This window comes from Polistes dominula, unplaced genomic scaffold, assembly GCF_049000335.1.
Source record: "Polistes dominula isolate Pdom_NZ unplaced genomic scaffold, Pdom_raw_medaka contig_49, whole genome shotgun sequence".
In the NCBI taxonomy this organism is placed as follows: Eukaryota; Metazoa; Arthropoda; class Insecta; order Hymenoptera; family Vespidae; genus Polistes; species Polistes dominula.
The window spans coordinates 2093014-2112920 of record NW_028300914.1 but is presented as its reverse complement, the minus strand read 5'-3'; the positions used below and the strand labels follow the sequence as shown (position 1 = coordinate 2112920).

The window sequence follows — 19907 nt, the reverse complement described above, 5'->3', positions numbered from 1 at the left end:
TAAAAAAAAAACAAATATTATAAAAAAAAGTATAGTGCAAAATCCTCATATCCATGCATGCATGCATGTATGTATGTTGTATGTATATATATATATGAGACATTATTTACAGTACGTATTTACAAGAACGAGCACAGACAGCATCCTTTTCTCCCTCTCCTTGCTGGCTTTATTATTACGTACTACACGTTCGAACTTGAAATCTCAAATGTCAGTCGTGTGCGTGCTTCGAACGAGTGAGGAGGGTTGTTGTTAGTGTCGTGTCTACAAGGACTCCGAAAACAAAATTCTTTTTTCTAAAACGAAAGAACGAAGATAAAAAAAACAAGGTAGAATTTAATATCAATAATAAATTGTACAGTAAAAACATAACAGTCCAATTAGCATAACAAATGTATTAGTATATTAGTATATTAATATATATATTATTATATATATTATATTATAGTATAACAAATCTCTATTACTATATATATTATATTATATAATAATATATATTAATATACTATAATTACTTATATTAATTATTATTACTATTTTATAGTAATATTCATACTATATTATATTTTATATTATTATTATATTATATTATATAATACTATAAATATATATAATATTATATAGTATATATATAGTAATAGTAAATTAATTATTAGTAAACTAATATCTATATTAATTTAATATATTATACTAATTAATATAATATAGTACACTAAAAATAATATATAATAATAGTAATTACTTAATTACTATTACTATATATATTATAATATATATTATTATATATATATATTCATTATATTATATAATATATATCTAAATATTTTTTTAAAAAATATTTTTTCACAAATATTACAAAAATAAGCTCTTCCTTAAAAAATTTAAATAATATTCAATTAATTTTAACTTCTGAAACAATATAGGTCAAAAGTTTCCAAATTGATTTGTAATATAAATAATATTTATAGAATAATTTAATTATATTAATGTTTATAGAATTAGTTAGATTTTATTATATATATATACAGTAAAGAGTATAACTGAACTAATAACCACTAGTTTTGTATAAATCTTTATTTATTGCTAAGAATGTAAATGAATAAAGATTAATACAAAACTAATGGTTAATGGTTCAGTTATACTCTTTACTGTATATCTTGTTTTTTTTTTTAAATGTAACATTGCCAATTAAGAAACATTTGAATAATTTTCTACTTGCAATATCATTTATAGAAATATCTTTATTGCGATGTTTTATTAACGTTCAACCACAAAGCATATATAAAAATAATTATTATACATATGTATGTATATATGTATATATATATATATATATATAGTATGTATATACCATTTAGCGAGTTTGCATATCTAATTCCTTTGCTAATTCCTTCGACGAGAAATTTGATACAGACTAACAGTGGAACGTTTGTCTTGTTTGACTGTATAAATACTACTGTTTGTACAAGTTGTTCTTATTTACTAATGGTAAATCTTGTTTTAATCAATTTTATTATTTATTGATCAAACAAATATCTAAAAGGATACAACTATAATCTAGATCAAAAGAATACTAAAAAAAAATTGATAGAAAAATTATTTTTTATTATTTTTTGTTTGATATTATTTGTATTATACGTGTATATATATATGTATATATATATGGTGTTTGTTTCTAATCCTCTCTCTTTCTTTTTCTTTCTCTCTCTTTCTTTCTCTTTCTATCTTTCTCATGGTTCAACGAACGCCGGAATGTTTTTCAAGTTGTAGGAGTGGCTTCAAACATGATCTTATAAAGCTTGTATGAACGTGAGAGGAGATGAATGGCATCGATTCAAGAATCATTTTTCGCGTCGGTAATTACAAATTATAAGATCTCTTAAGAGAAAATGTGTAGAAAGATAAATGAGATTGAAAATCATTCAAGAATTATTTATACATATTATTATTATTGTATTATCAATTAATTTTCTTCTTTAAAAAATATTCTTTTTTACGTAAGAATACGATATACAGTAAATGTATTTTTAATATTTATTGAGTACTTTAACTACATATGATTTTTGGAAATTATCCAAAAACTATATTGTTATATATATATATATATATATAAGTATTTTGAGATTATAATAATAAATTAGGCGGATTTTGGAAATGGGTGTCATTTAAACATTTGGTGGTGATATATTTTTGTTTTTTTTTTAGAATTGTAGAAATATATAATATAATATTTAATTAAATGAAATATTATAATTATTATTTTTTAATATATTATATTAGTAATTATATATAATAATATAATTATATTATTTTAATTTAAATTATATATGATGCTACACCAATAATATAATGTATAATATAATAATATAATATTAATATTATAATATATATATATATATATATATATATATATAAATTAATATAATTTATATATTTTTAAATTTTAAATTTTAAATAATAAATAATAATTAATTAAATAATAATAATTTATAAATTTGTTAAATATCTATATTAATATTTTAATATTTAATAATATCAAACTTTTTATGAAAATTGTTTAAAATGTAATATAATTTATAAAATTTAGAATTTATATAATTTTAAATAATAATATAATAATTAATTAATAAAAAAATAAATAATAATAATTTTTTATTTTAAATTTATATAATTATAATATTAATATATATATATATATAAATTAATATAATATTATTCGTGTAGTATCATAAATGTGTAATAAATGAACAAACAAACAAAAAAAATCTCAAATTAAATGACACTTTTTCGTAAATTATATTTTACATATATCAATTTGTTAATAATATTATTTTATCAACTAAGACTAATAATTATAATGTTCATATAATTCTTAAAACCAATTTCTAATTCTAAATATCGATTTATAATGATTAACTCGTTAAATATATATTTCCTGAGTTTATGATATTAATAATAAATTGAAAAGGGTGTAAAATCCGGACACTGACTATTATCTTCTTCAACACGGAAATCCTTCTAATACGGAAGATGAAATTAATATCTGTTATTTTCATTTACATTTATAAAACTTTGCATATCCACACACATACAAAAACACACACACACACATGATAGGAAATACTTAAAAGTAAGTATGTGTGTGTGTGTATAAGAGTGGATACTTCCGTTCGTACAAATGCATTGTTCAATCGAACCTTTAAAAGGGATATAACATCTTTCAAGTAATTGTCAGTGTTACGAAGTACAAGACGTACAAATAAAAAATATACTTTCTTTAAAAAAAAAAAAAAAAAAAAAAAAAAAACATAATATTATAATCATTTGAAAAAAGGTTTATTAATATTTTCTATATATTTTGTTTTTTTTTTCTTTTCTTTTTCTGTTATTCATGTTTTCATTTTTTTTTCGTAACTTGACGACGCCACTGAATTACGTCACTTATTCAAATATACATATATAGATATTTATCAATTGTGTGGCAATCTTCAAACGATACCTGTTATATACACACTCTTAGTTACTTCATCTTGACAATATTTTCTTTTTTTTTTCTATCTTCTATCAAAAAATTACTATTTGATCTTTTTTTACGATGATATATATATTTATATATATATCTATACTGTTTAAATTGAAATATTCTAATTGTGTTTGACAATGTTTAATATTAGTACATGTTTGATCGATTCAAATACTGGAAGATGTAAAAAAGAATATGTTCCACAAATAAGTGGTTATCGTCGTGCCTTACATTCTGATTTACCAACATTGGAACGTTTAATATCTATACAAACTTATGACACATTTGGAAATATCGATATTGGACAATTATAGTAAATTAATATGAAATAATCATAATATACATTTAACCAGTTAAGTGTGGCGACCATCTGTGCGTAAAAGCGCGTTCCAGTGTGTGTCGCGATAATCAAGCGATGATGACGGATATAGTCGTCAAACACCACAGAGTAAGTGGCGCTGTTCAAATATTGGATAGTCAAAATGATAATTTTATTTTAGAAAATGAACAATTTTTGGTTAGTAATGTATACACACAGTTTATTAATATTAACATATATTTATACATAATAAATGAAAAAAATTAGAGAAAAAAAATCGAATATTTATAAAAAGTTACAAATTTATTCTTGACATTGTTATTTTTTTCTTAACCTATAAACATTTTAAAACATATTAAAATTTACGAATATATATTTAGTTTTCGTCAAAATGACAATTCAAACATCAAATTGTAACAAACATGGCGGACATAGACGTCATAACACAAAATTTTGCCACATCTCCATGACGGATATAGTCGTCAAACACGCTTAACTGGTTAATCAAATTTTGTTAGATGAAATTTAATAAGAAAAATATTTACAGCGAATCCTCATGTTACACCGTAATTCAATACAATGATAAAGGTGATATCATATCAGGAATATTTCTTTGCAATTATCCTAATATTCCATCAATTCCAAAAGAAGAATGTTTTCATTGTTTAAGATCACATTATATGTAAATATGTTATTTTAGTAATTTTTTCTTTTTTTCCCAATATTTCTTACTTAATCTTATATTGGGATCTGTAGTACTTGAATACTCTATCTGGTGGCTAAATTCAAAATTAGAGTAGATAGGTCGAATTGCTACTATGCCACGTGGGATCTCTAGCATTTGAATACGCTATCTGGTGGCTAAATTCAAAATTACAATAGATAGGTCGAATTGCTACTATGCCACGTGGGATCTCTAGCATTTGAATACGCTATCTGGTGGCTAAATTCAAAATTAAAGTAGATAGGTCGAATTGCTATTATGCCACGTGGGATCTCTAGCACTTGAATACGCTATCTGGTGGGTAAATTCAAAATTAGAGTAGACAGGTTGAATTGCTACGCTGCGCCCCTGCCAGAGATCCCAATTAAGATATTTAATGTATATAATTATATATTCTACAAATATTATTTTTATTATACAATATATATATATATTTAATCTTTCTTTTATTTATATTTCTGTATTTTATTAATTTACTTTATTTTAATATTAGCATTGAAAATATTCAAGAAAATGATACAATGTTCATACATTGTCTCGTATGGGACAACCATTATACCGACATATTTTTTGAATATCTTCTTATAGCTTTATTCGATATGGATGTTCATTGTTTTCACATTATTCTTTTACTCCCACCTAAGATAAAACCAGGTAAATTTTCCATAAATACATAGAATCTATACTTAGGTTAGTCATGTTTACTACTGATATCGATTCTTCATTTCAAGATCTTTTATTTATCCTTTTATTATGTGTATTCTTCTTCCTCATTCTTTATCGATATGTTCTTTTTTTTTATTTCTTTAGAAAATTCTTTCATACGTCACATGACTAGAATAGTTCCAATCAATTTCAAGGATACTTTTATGGTGCAAACATTATACTTGATTACACGATACAGTGTTATTCCAAGATTACAGATTCGTCGTGCTGTGTAATTATTATTATTATTATTATTATTATTATTATTATTATTATTATTATTATTATGATCTGTAGTTTATTAAATTCTATTTTATTTTTATTTTATTTTTAAATAGAAGTAGACTACAAAGATTTTATTTATGACCATATTATATATTTTTCTTCATGGATTTTTGTATTAGTAATTTTTTAAAAATAGTTTAATTATTATTATTATATATAAAATATAATAATAAATATAATATTATTATATAATATAATAATAATAAATTATATATAAAAATATATAATAAAATAATATTGTATTTACTAATATTTAATATTTTTCTATTTTTATTTTTTATTTTTTTACGTTCTATCCCTGAGAATTATTATATCCATATTATGAACATAGATTTATATTTATAAATAATTAACGTTTTATTTCAACACCCGTTTTATTTTCATTTTTAATTCATTTAATTTTATATTTTTTTCTTTTTCTATACAAAGAGTACATTGAAATGTAATAATTATAAAAAAATATTACACATTAAAAAAAAAAAAACTATTATATTGGTATGAGTCTCGATTATACAGGGAGGAAGATAACGACGACATAATACCGATAATAGATGCAGATTCATCCTATGTAAAAGAATTGTATGGGGAGTATTACATAAGTGAAATGATTCGTTATCCTGACGGTCATCGTCAATTAATCGTTTCGGAAGATGACAATGGTTTGACTACTGGTGTTATTTGCCTTAACTCTATCATCGATGTAGATCTTTTGAATGACAATTTTGAATTAACTGTTTATGGTGGATTAAGAAAATCACATGAAAATGATGACAATAATGATATATTATTACAAAAAAGTACAAGTGAAATTTTGTCTGAAACATTTTCTGCAAACGTACAGGATTTATTATCGTTAGTAAATATTTATTAATATATATATATATATTTATATATAGATAAATAAGACCGTATAAATATATTATATATTATACAGTTTTTATAATTAATATAAAATAATATATATTAAATTTATGCACAATAATTTATCTAATTTTATAATTTATATATAGTTAATATATTTTATCATTAATATTATTTTATTATTATTATTAATATTAATATAATTAAATTTTAATAATACAATTATATATAATTTTATGTAATTATTTTTTATAATTTTATTTATATTTATATTATTTATTTTATTTTTATTTATACTTATATTTTTATTATTTATTTTATTTTTATTTTTATTTATATTTATTTTTTATTTTTATTTTATTTACATTTTTATATTTTATTTTTTATTTATACTATATATATATATAGAAAATTATATTGTATATAATGTAACTTAATTATAACTGTATAAAATATATAGATTATATATATATATTTTTTTAAATATAAATATTAATAATTCTTTTTTATAATTTATATTTTTAATTTATAATTTTATATCTTTAAATATAAAAAAAAATTATTTAGGGTTAATTTGAAACTCGAACATAAATCAAATGAAATGGTCAATGATAAAATTGAGGTTAGAACAAATTTAGAAAATGGTTAGTAAAATAATTCATCATTCTTTTTGCACTGTCAAATAAAAATCCTATAATTTATTTATTTATTTGTCCTTGTAAACATAAAATAGATGAAAAATCTCAAACGAATGATATGGAAATTAAAGAAATTTATAAACGAAAGGTGTCATTACCCAAAGAAAAAAAACACGTTCGTATCAGTGAATCTTGGAACAGTGATGAACAAAATACAGTAAGCATTTACTATGTTTCTATTTCTATTTTTTTTTTCTCTAACATAAATTAATTCTATGTTTTTTTTTTAAACATTTATTTTAAACGTCAATCAATTGTACGTTGATTTGACGCACGTGGTGTGGGTTTTTTTTTTTTTTTTATATATTTATAGATTAAAGATAAAAATTTGACAATTACCAATGGAATTCGATCATCGTTGCGTAAAAATTTGTCAAAAAATGAAACTTTGGAAGAATCTAATGATCAAAATTCAATGATAAATATTCCAAATTCTGATAAAAATGGGGGATCATCGATAATCGATCATTTGAACATCAACATGGCGTTTACTGATACAATCAGTCAAATACCCAGTAAGAATAAATAAATTGATAATTAAATAATAATCATCATTAATAAATATATTTTAAATTGATTAATTTTATTTAAATAAATAACCGTAAATTTATCATAGTTTTGGATTATAATTTGATCGAATCAAAATCAACAAATGTCGAACAAAAGTTACTCACAGTTCCAATTTATTATGGTAAAATAAATGCATTTGTTGTTGAAATTTTTGCGGTACGCAATGACATTGGCAATCGTGGTACACGTGAATTTTTGGAAACTGCATTCGAGTGTTTTCCTGATTTAGATTATTGCGTATTACTTTTACCATCAGCTTACTCGTATTTTTCATTTTTGGAACAATTTGTGGTAACGTACGATTTAATACAAAAAAGAAAAAAAGAAAAAAAGAAAATTATACTGTAAATAATTTTCTATATACTTTAAATTTATTTATTATACAGTAAATATTTAAGTATTACACAGTTATATATTTACAATAAATTATACTGCATTTTATACAGTATAATATACTGTAAATAATTTTAATGTTTATTATACAGTAAATATTTATGTATTATACAGTTATATATTTACAATAAATTATACTGTATTTTATACAGTATAATATACTGTAAATAATTTTAAAGTTTATTATACAGTAAATATTTACGTATTATACAGTAATTGTATTATTTAATTTTTAAATTATTTACAGTATAATTTAATTATTTAATTTTAAATTTATTTACAGTATAATTTAATTATTTAACTTTAAAATTATTTACAGTATAGTTTAATTATTTAACTTTAAAATTATTTACAGTATAGTTTAATTATTTAACTTTAAAATTATTTACAGTTTAATTTAATTATTTAACTTTAAAATTATTTACAGTATAATTTAATTATTTGATTTTAAAATTATTTAATTTAAAAAAGAAAATTTAGTTATTTTACACTTAAAGATATTTTTAAAAATATATATATATGTGTTTATTTATAATTAATAATTAATAATAAATAAATATAGCGAGTACCATTGAGATGTAACAAAGATTTTCCAATGTCATTGTATTTGTCACACAAAGCGGTACTTTTTGGAGAAATAAAATCATACAAGGCTGATTTATCTCACAAAATCGAAGTTAAACAATTTTTAATAAATATTCCAAAGAGTAATAACATAATGAAAGATTTTAATCGATCTGTAAATCAAATTAATAACAATAACCATGTTAATAGTTATATTTTCAAGTCAAATAATACTATCATTGGTTTAGCAATTGTCTGGTAATTAAATAATAAACATTTATCACACTTGTATATTATTTAAAAAATGGTTTTTTTTTTTCTCTTATTCTCATCTTTTTCAATATTTTTTAGTATTGAAAAGGATCACGAAGAACTGAAAAAACACTTTCACGTAGAAGATTTTATCACGAGAAAATATATTAATAACGATAGTTATGGTTGTTTATTACATTTCGTACTAATGCCAATATTTTCGACCAATCAGAGATATTTCTTTTGTGAAATACTACGATTAAATGATTTTACAGTACTTTATTATCGTCTTTACGAGGAAGAAGGAAGTTCACTCGTGAGTTTTTTTTTTTTTACCTTGTTAAGTTTCTTACCTTTAACGAACAAAGTATGAGAAAGAAAATGAATCGTAGATAATTAGAACAACTATAGATCATTATAGTTTTAATAAAGCTTCGATAATAATAATAATAATAATAATAATAATAATAATAATAATAATAATAATAATAATGAAATGATGCTAACAAATTCACACGTTTTTTTTTTCTAGACTAGAACACAACCATTGGTTTCTTGTTTGAACACCATGGTCCCAGTTAATCATCGTAAAAGAATAGAATACAAATTTTGTACATGTTCTTCGACGAATAATGAGATTGATGAAATACGTAAAAATAATAATAATAATAATAATAATAATAATAATAATAATAACAAAGTATATTCACTTTTTATGATAACACCAAGAATTGCAACGATAACAAATAAAATCATTGATACGAAGATAGTCGTTGTGGGTGGTTCAGATTGTGGCATTGCATTAGTCGAATTTTTAGCATTAGGGTAAATTTATTGAAATATAACAAATTATTATTGTTTTCTATTTTTTGTATAAATATTTATGAAAATAATTATAATATAATTTTTAATTTTATTATATTTAATTTATTTAATTTTCATAATTATAATTAGCAAATCAATTTTATTGAATATTGGGATCTCTAGCACTTGAATACGCTATCTGGTGGCTAAATTTAAAATTAGAGTAGACAGATCGAATTGCTACGCCACTCCCATGCCAGAGATCCCAATAACAAATTGTTATTATTGTTGTTGCTGTTGTTTTTTTTTTTTTTTCATTTTATTTTTGTATAAATATTTTAAAAATATAATCTTTAATTATAATATTGAATTTATTTAATTATAATAATTTTAATTAGCATTAGGGTCAATAAATTTAAATATAACAAAAATTACTATTATTATTATTACTTTTTCTTTTCTTTTTATATTAATATCTTTGAAAATAATTATAACATAATTTTATAATTATATAATTTTAAATTATATATATATAAAATATAATTTTATTATAAAACGTAATTTTTAATAATAATATTCGTCAAAGGTATCAACAAAATTTTGTCCACTTTACAAATTTAACTTTGATATCACCGAATGGATTGCCATACGAAAAGAAACATAATGATCTTAAATCTGATTCAATGTTACCATTTAAAGGAAAATATTGTCAAGATTATCGACACCTTATTACAAGACGTGCTTGGATTAATGTAGTTTATGGAACATTAATTGCAATTAATAGGTAATAAACATAACATTAGAACATTTCATTGTTCATGTTGTAAAGTTAACCTTCGTTACTTTGTGTTTATTTTTTGTTTGTTTTTTTTGTTTAATATGTACAACATGTTTCTACAACAGGAAGGATAAATACGTGACTGTAATGGATCAAGGAAATTTAAGTTACGACTTTTTAATATTAACTTGCGGTCTTCAATATCAAAAGACATTGTTCAGAGATAAAAAAATGGAGACCCAAAAGATGGAGTACACCTTTCAATTTTATTCATCGAATATTATTTTATATTCATATATTATTATTATTATTATTATTATTTATATTTTCGTATAGGGATATTACAAAATCGGAAATAATTTGGAATTGTTTGACAATTAACGATGATGTTGAAGCATACGTTTCATTGAAAAAAATTAAATCATTGACCAATAATTTTCAAGATAAAAGTAAGATATTATTAATATTATTAATTATATAATAATCATTATAAAAATATATGATTGATTAAGTACGTTTCATTGAAAATAATTCAATCATTGATCAATAATTTCAAAGATAAAAGTAAGATATTATTTATAATAACAAATATCAAAATATTGGGATCTCTAGTAGACAGCTTCCGTTACATCGCGCAGCCATGTTTATCTTCAGTATGTATTAACGGCTGTGGTTAGTTTAACACATTGACGCCGGCGCCGATTTTCACTGTCTGCTCTGTGGGGCGGCACTCTAATCTAAGATGCGCTTCATCTGGCGGCGCGTGATTTTTGCTTGTTCAAACCTGGACCAAGATGGACCACCGGTGGTACGCGCCGCCCGATGGGACAGTCAAGCGCGGGCCACCGGTGGTACAAGCCGCCCGATGAGACAGTCTAATGCGGGCCACCGGTGGTACGCGCCGGCGTGAACGTGTTAAGTTTGGAATACTAGTTTTTATTGTGATATTTATATTTAATTGTTTTTTTTTTTTAAGTAGTTTTCTATAAGTGTAAGTTTAATTTACTCATTTAATAATTACAAGTATAAATGTACAAACCTAACCTATGACTTATCGTTTGAATCATTCGCGCGCAATCACGTGACTACATGAGTTCCTGTCCCCCAGCAATGTACATGGGGCTTCCCTCCTATAGGGTTCCTAATCTCTAGCACTTGAATACGTTATCTGGTGGCTAAATTCAAAATTAGAGTAGATAGGTCGAATTGCTATGCCACGGCCCTACCAAAAATTCCAAAATGATTGAGATTACATGTTTTTTTTTTTTTTTTTTTTTTACAGAAGCCATTGTATTTTATGGTCATAATATTGATTGTTATTGTGCACTATATGGATTATTGAAACATGGAATTAAAGGTTCATGGATTACTTTGATCGAACCTAAATTAAAATTATGCGATCCTCACGACAATGTTTTCTTTTATAATTGCGAAGTATGTAAGAAATAAATCAATTGTATTGTTTATAACAAATATCAGTAATATAAATTATTGATAATAGTTTAGATCAATAATAAATGAATTTTTCTATGAAGGTGGATACAACGATTATGAATTCCATTTTGAAAAATGAAATAAATCTTCTTTTGGGATGGTACGTAATTAATTGGAATTTATCGGAGGAATGTCAAAATGATAAGAAAAAAATCATCTCGATCGATGTTAGATCTGGACAAAAAATCAAAACTATTCCTTGTGACATATTTGTCAATTTTAATAACAAAGAAATTGATACCAATTCATTTTTAGGTAAACATATTTAAATTATCTTTAATATTAATATTAATAAAATGGATAAACACAAAAGTTTCTAAATGTAAAATACAAAAAAAATAAAAACGAATTAATTTGAGGTTAGAATAACTGAAATAAAATAGAAACTCTTTTGATTTATCTTTGCATTTTTTGTTTCGATAGATTATACACAGTTCATTTTTAGGTTATAATATATAATTATCTTTTATATAATATTAATATTAGATAAACAAAAGTTTCTAAATGTAAAATATAAACAATGAATTAAATTGAGGTTAGAATAACTGAAATAAAATATATATTTATATATATATACATTCCAGCAATTTGTCGTGCTGGTTTAGTATTTGATGGTAGACTGGTGATAAATCAACAATTTCGTACCAACGACCCATTTGTATTCGCAGCTGGTACAATTACTAAATACTCGAGAAAATTTCAAGCTGAATTATTCGAACACAAGTATTACAATTGCGTAGAAATTGGCGAAAGGGTTAGTAAAAAATTGTTTAACAAAATTGTTAATCATTTAAATATCCTACTTTATAACTCGTTCATTTTTTTTAAAAAATTCGTGCACGTGGTTTATTTCTGATTAAATATTTATTGAATCTAATTAAAAATTTGAACAAATAGCTAGGTAAAGTTATTCGCAATGTGGTAGAAATTTATCAAGAACATAAAGGAAGATACAATAATTTTGACAGAAGTACATCAAATTTATTATTACCAGAATTTCGATCACCTGTCATTGTATCCTGTGTATTACCTGGTGATTATCATTATCTTTATGTCAGCAAACCAGGAAAGAAATTATCTCGTGATGTTGCCATCAAACAATCACTTTATGTAAGAATTTCAAATCATATGATATATATTGGATTGTTCTGAAAGTAATTTCGTTTTATTTCTGTAAAAATGAAAACAATTTTTGTTTCAAGCTTAAACTTAGGATTTTCGAGTAGATTTAAATAATTAAATTTGACAAAATTTAAACTATCAACGATTTCACGTGTTGTCATTTGCCAATTTGCATTAACTAATTCGAAAATTGTGTCAAGAAAAAACGAAATTACTTTTCGAACAAACCAATACTTCATTATTAATATTATTATTATTATTATTTTATTAAATAAAATATTTGTATTATTTATTAGGGTGATGTTATGATAACAGGTAATTGTTTATCAGAAATTGGTTATTTTCGTTTACGCATAAATTCTCGAAATTATGTTGAATCGATCACATGTTGCAGTAAAAAGGTTCATACTACAATGTTGAAATAATTGAATTAATATAATTCATATATTAGAATTTTTTATTTATTTTGTTATGAATATTATTATAGAATTTTGAAGTACATCACATGATTGCTTTGTATGGGAAACATGACAGTATGTTGAACGAAGTTAAATATCGTTTCAAAGTAAATGTTCTTTCATCTTTTTGTTTTTTCTTTATCTTTTATTAACTATCATTGAATTTTGTTCTAATTTGATGTATACTTTTGATTAGAATTCTCTTATATTGGATTTTTATGCATATTTTCGAGAACCATGGGCTATGGCATTGTTTTATGATAGATTCGAATGTTTGAGAGTTGAAAATCGTGCAACTTTGTTAGCCAAAACGGTAAGAGATACACTTTTACAATATATTTTATATATTTTATAATAATTTAAATGAATTTGTTTAAATATAAAATATATTTTACCATATATGTATTGGTAAAATATAAAATATTTATAAATATATTAATAAAAATAAATTTATTTATATATAAAATATATTTAACCATATATTGATCAAATATAATTAATTATAGTAAATATAAAATATTTATTTTTAATATAAAATTATATTATATATATAATTATTATATTATTTTAAATATGAAATATTTACAAAATTAATTATATTTATATAATTAATATATAATATTTTATATTTAATTTATTATATTTTATTTTATTTTATATTTATAAACCAAATTATATGGTAAATATTTTATATTATAAATATAATTAATATATAATTAATAATATTAATATATAATAATATCTATTAATATATAATTAATTGTATTTATAATATAAAATATTTAACATATAATATGGTTTAAATATAAAATATATTTTTTACAATATATTAACAAAATTAATACAAACTTTCAATAGTATACTTAAAATATTAGAAAATATTTTAATATAAAAAATGTATAATTTATTTAAAAATAACAAATTACCACTTTTTTTTTTTACAAAATTATTGCACCCATATAAGTAAAAATTTATAATATTATAATTTCATATTATATAAAACGAAATTATTGAAATATTGAATAATTGAACACCTTATGCATTGTAACATCATAACCATAACATCAGATAAAAATTTAATTTTAATTAATATAAATATTGTAATATATAAGATTTTTCACAAGAAAATATACTTAAAAAAATTATTCGAAAAAAACCTCAAAAAATTATTTTTACATAACAGAATGTTACTGGTGGTGATTCCTTGATTGAAGATTGCGTGGGTGCTTTGTTAAAATCTGAAGGAAAAGAGGTGAGAGATGATACTCTTATTAAATACACAACGAATCGATCGTTTTATTTGATATGACTCATTGAAATGTGATACGCTTATTATCTTCAATTCATCCATTAAAATGTTATATGATATAACACGTGCCATGTTTTTTTTTGTTTTTTAATTCTAGATATCAGAACAGGATCGTAATTTAATAGAAAAAAAATATGTTGGATCTGTTTATCAAGAGGATATAGAAAATAGTCTTGTTGATTTTCTACAATTTTCTGAAGAAGATTTACCTGTTTATTGTACACCACGTTTTGTTAGATGGTTATACGCTGATTTAGAATCTAGTCCATTATTTTTTGAACAATAAAATAAAATAATAAAAATTCTCATTTTTCATTGTAAATATTCAGATTTTCTATATCTTTCTTATATTTTATGTAACAATTCGACCCTATCTACTGTAATTTTGAATTTAGCTACCAGATAGAGTATTCAAGTGCTAGAGATCCCACGTGACGTAGCAATTCGACCTATCTACTCTTATTTTGAATTTAGCCACCAGATATCGTATTCAAGTGCTAGAGATCCTACGTGGCATAGTAGCAATTCGACCTATCTACTCTAATTTTGAATTTAGCCACCAGATAGCGTATTCAAGTGCTAGGGATCCCAATATTTTCACTTAAGTATGAATTTAACCTATTATTTTTGGAACAATAAAGTTATATTTATAATTGTATAATTGTAAAATTTTAATTTATTAGTTTTCTTATATTTATATGTAATTTAAATAATATTGACAATTACAAAATATATTAGTTATTTTAATAATATGTAAATACATATGTATATAAAAATACATACGAAAATCTAACCTATTATTTTTGGAATAATAAAGTTATATTTTTAATTTTATAATTTGGGGATTTGAATTTTATATTTTTCTTATATTTATATTTAATTTAAATAATATTAAAAATTACGAGAATATATATTAATTATTTTAATATAAATATATTTAAATACATATATATATATATAAAAATATGTACAAACCTAACCTATTATTTTTGGGACAATAAAGTTATATTTATAATTTTATAATTTAGAGATTTGAATTTTATATTTTTCTTATATTTATATATAATTTAAATAATATTAAAAATTACTAGAATATATATTAATTATTTTAATATATATATATAAAATATGTACAAACCTAACCCCTATTATTTTTAGAAGAATAAAATTATATTTTTAATTTTATAATTTAGAGATTTGAATTTTATATTTTTCTTATATTTATATATAATTTAAATAATATTAAAAGTTACTAGAATATATATATTAATTATTTTAATATAAATATATTTAAATACATATATATATATATATAAAAATATGTACAAACCTAACCTATTATTTTTAGAATAATAAAGTTATATTTATAATTTGATAATTTTGAGATTTGAATTTAATATTATTCTTATATTTATATGTAAATATATATTTACATAGATTTTTATATATGTCCATTTATAAATTTATGCATGAATGTATTTATGAATGTATTTATGAATGTATTTATGAATGTTGTCGAGGGATTTTATTGAATTAATATTCGTATCTCGCGGGCGGATAGGTTGTATACAGTTTTCTTAATCTATGATCATAGTGTCCTCGTTGAAAGAATTCAAGTATACTTGTTTAACATGCTATTCGATCTGTAGGTCAAGTTTAATATGCAATAGAGTTGTTTCATATTATAATCATGACCTCAAACATTTCACCTCAATGTCGTTTAACTTACGCTTAACTATAAGGGAATAAGAAAACACATACGAAATAATAATAACAAAATAACATTAATGTTTTGTCACTGTCATTTATCTTTAATATAATTCTATTTCGGTTAATTTGGCAACCATCTTCTACGTTTGTAATCATTTTATTTTCAATAAATATGAACGTATATAGGAAATTGTAATTTTGAAATTTATTGTAATTTTTTGTTGGAGGGGTGGGGGGGGGAGGGAATTTTATTATATTTATTATAATAAAAGAAATATTTATATAATTTATATTAAAATATATATTGTAATATTTATATATATTATTATATATATAAAAAAAAAAATAAATAAAGGAGTTGGTATACAAAATGGCTAGTTCATCGTACAACTCTGGATTTTATTATAATTTATTATAATAAAAAAAATATTTGGTAATATTTATATATATATATATATTTATTATAGTATTTATTATATATAAAAAATATATATTATATAAAAAAATAAAAAAATAAAAGAGTTGATATACAAAATGGCAAGTTCATCGTACAACTCTTATATTACTTGAAAGATAATCAATGTACTCGTATCACTAATTATCGTAATATTCTGCAAACACGTTTTTCAAGGTAATTTAGTAAACCCACGCATTTGCATAGATTAACATATTAATTTTACTCCATATAGGAAAAAAAAAGAAAAAAAAATTAATAATAATCTACAACACTCTCTCGTATTATTATTTAAAATCATGAAAGGTCATTTTGTCGAATTGCGTAAGCGTTAAAAACAGCGCAATAATAATTTTGATACGTGTCCAAAAAAAAAACCAAATCTCAAGGATAACGTTATTTAGGTCAATGTCATGCTATTATTAATATCTTATTTCTTTTTGTCGTGTAATATAAAACTTAATATATATCTTCACGAGATAATGACGATGATAATAAAAAGTGTTATTTTTGTTTTATTTTCTTTCATAAATGAAATTTGCGATAATTAATATTATCAGTTTATTTAATAACTTAAATATAATTTAAACACTATTTTTGTCTTATTTTTTTTTTCTAATTTTTTCTTTCATTTTTTTTTTTTTTTTTTTTTTTTAATATATTAATAGAATTATAAAGTTAGTAATAAAGTGATATTTTGTATTTCAGATAATTTCTTGAAAAAAAAAAAACAAAAAAAAAAAAATGTTACCATCACCAAGTAACACGTGGCAATCATCGTATTATTACAATGATAATAATAATTATGCTTATTATCGTACCACTGCTATCAATTTGGAAGATGCAAATAAATCGGTGAAACCAGGTAAAACAAAATAATAATTATGTACATTTTTTTTTAGAATAAAATTAATAAAAATTTTGTAATATATTAGGTCGAGTCACATAAATAACTTCCGTTTTTTTTTCATGAGACAAACAATGGCGTTTCTGCGACTGATAAGTGCAAGACACCTTTCATGGAGTTTTTTTTTGCACTCTTTGCAATTGTTGACTCGACCTAATATATATATTAATTCATTATATATATATATGTGTTATTTTATGGTTTTAAACATGTTACTATATACAATTATAAAAGAATTTTCCTTATTATGAAATAAAAAAAGTAAACTATGCAATTTCATTTTTAATGAACTATATAATTACAGTGACTAATTCCTGGAAAAATGCAAGAATGTCGTTTAAAATGCAAAACGAGTTACTGAGATTATTATTATTATTATTATTATTATTATTATTATTATGACATGAATAAGAGTATTAAAAATATTACGTAGGTGATCCTACTCAGCAAAAGAATGATATACTATTTGTGGTTTACAAACAGAATAATCTCACTGCATATTATAATTTTCAAGGAAAAATGTAATCCTCTGGAATAAAATTAAAAAAAAAAAAAAAAAAAAAAAAAACATAAAATACTTAAGAAGATTATTATTTGAAGATTATTTAAATTTACAGTGAATATAAAATTGGATTTTTTTTTAATTTTAAATAATTACAAATTTTATTTTTACAAAAACAAAATATAATATTACTCATTGAAGAACTCTGTTTTTTTTTATTTATTTATTATAAATTTAATAATATATATAAATATAATAAATAATAAAATATATAATATAAGTCTAATAAATAATATAAAATTATTGTGCTGGATGATATTTTTTGTTTTACAGAAAAAATAAATTAATTAATTTTATTAATATTATTGATTTATAATTACCATATATGATTTATATATATATATATATATATATTTTTTTTTTGTTATTTTATAGCAAGAACATTAAAGTTCGTACCACGAAGTACCAATAATAGTGCACGAAATTTTTCACTCCAAAAAAAAACTACTTTACCACGAACGATACGTTTAACGGAATATCAAGAAGCTGTACTTGAGGATCAATTTAAAAGATGGCCGAGGGCACCTCACACAGGTGATATTGTTCTATTGGCAGCTGAAACAGGTCTATCCGAGGATGATGTTCAGGTCATTTTTAATAAAATTATTATTTACAATTAAAATCATATAATATTTTATACATATACATTACTTTTACATTATATTAATATATATATATATATATATTTAAATATATGTATGTATTTTCTAATATATATAAAAAAAAAAATATAAAAACATATTTTATAGGATTGGTACGCCATAAGATTGGCTCAATGGAGAAAGGAACAAGGTCTTGGTGGAAATTTAGGATTACACTGATTTCGAATAATTTCAAAAACAAAAACAAAAACAAAAAACATGTCAAACGATAAAATTATTCGCGTACCTGAAATAGAAATTAATGATCTTTAATCATTTATTATATAAATAACATAAATAATCATTGACAAGTAAGAACCGAAACAAAAAAGTACAGCTTTTGCAATTGAAAAAACGAATATCAATACGATAAAACGAACGATTATTGAATCATGAGAATATAACAAATAAGTTTTAACAACAATTAATTGTTTTATATAAATATTCTTTTTTTTTTTTTTTTTTTGGAAAAAACCAAAGAATTATTTTCTCATATAATTCATTAATTTAATATTTACACTAACCCATTCTATTAGAATATAGTTTATATTATGCTTTTAAATATACATTAAATATATAATTAGTTGCTTAATTAATTTAATCATATAATTATAATAATATAATATTATTATATAAAAATTATATGAAAATGGTAGAATATAATATATATTATATATTAATGCATTATACAATTATATTGTGATAATGATTTGATTAATATAATTTCATTATTACTAGTATTACATGTAAACTTGTGTTTTATTTATTCATTTA

At 21.5% G+C, this 19907-nt stretch overlaps 2 protein-coding genes across 2 annotated transcripts; both read left to right on the top strand.

Moving 5' to 3' along the window:
• The first annotated feature begins 186 nt into the window (after window positions 1-186).
• LOC107066888 (uncharacterized) lies at window positions 187-19594 on the top strand. The gene is made up of 4 exons (XM_015321916.2): window positions 187-329; window positions 17732-17888; window positions 18868-19079; window positions 19242-19594. The coding sequence occupies exons 2-4, from the start codon at window positions 17768-17770 to the stop codon at window positions 19311-19313; spliced, it is 405 nt and encodes a 134-aa protein (XP_015177402.2). The 5' UTR covers window positions 187-329; window positions 17732-17767; the 3' UTR covers window positions 19314-19594.
• LOC107066781 (cilia- and flagella-associated protein 61) lies at window positions 2764-15652 on the top strand. The gene is made up of 23 exons (XM_089169859.1): window positions 2764-4524; window positions 5060-5220; window positions 5377-5503; window positions 6073-6408; window positions 6985-7061; window positions 7151-7272; window positions 7429-7636; window positions 7732-7976; window positions 8641-8900; window positions 8994-9210; window positions 9427-9719; window positions 10285-10482; window positions 10602-10727; window positions 10813-10925; window positions 11759-11910; window positions 12012-12225; window positions 12555-12724; window positions 12868-13080; window positions 13389-13493; window positions 13580-13657; window positions 13747-13863; window positions 14734-14802; window positions 14957-15652. Exons 1-23 carry the CDS (start codon window positions 4361-4363, stop codon window positions 15143-15145), a joined length of 3954 nt encoding a protein of 1317 aa, XP_089025985.1. The 5' UTR covers window positions 2764-4360; the 3' UTR covers window positions 15146-15652.
• Window positions 19595-19907: the final 313 nt, after the last annotated feature.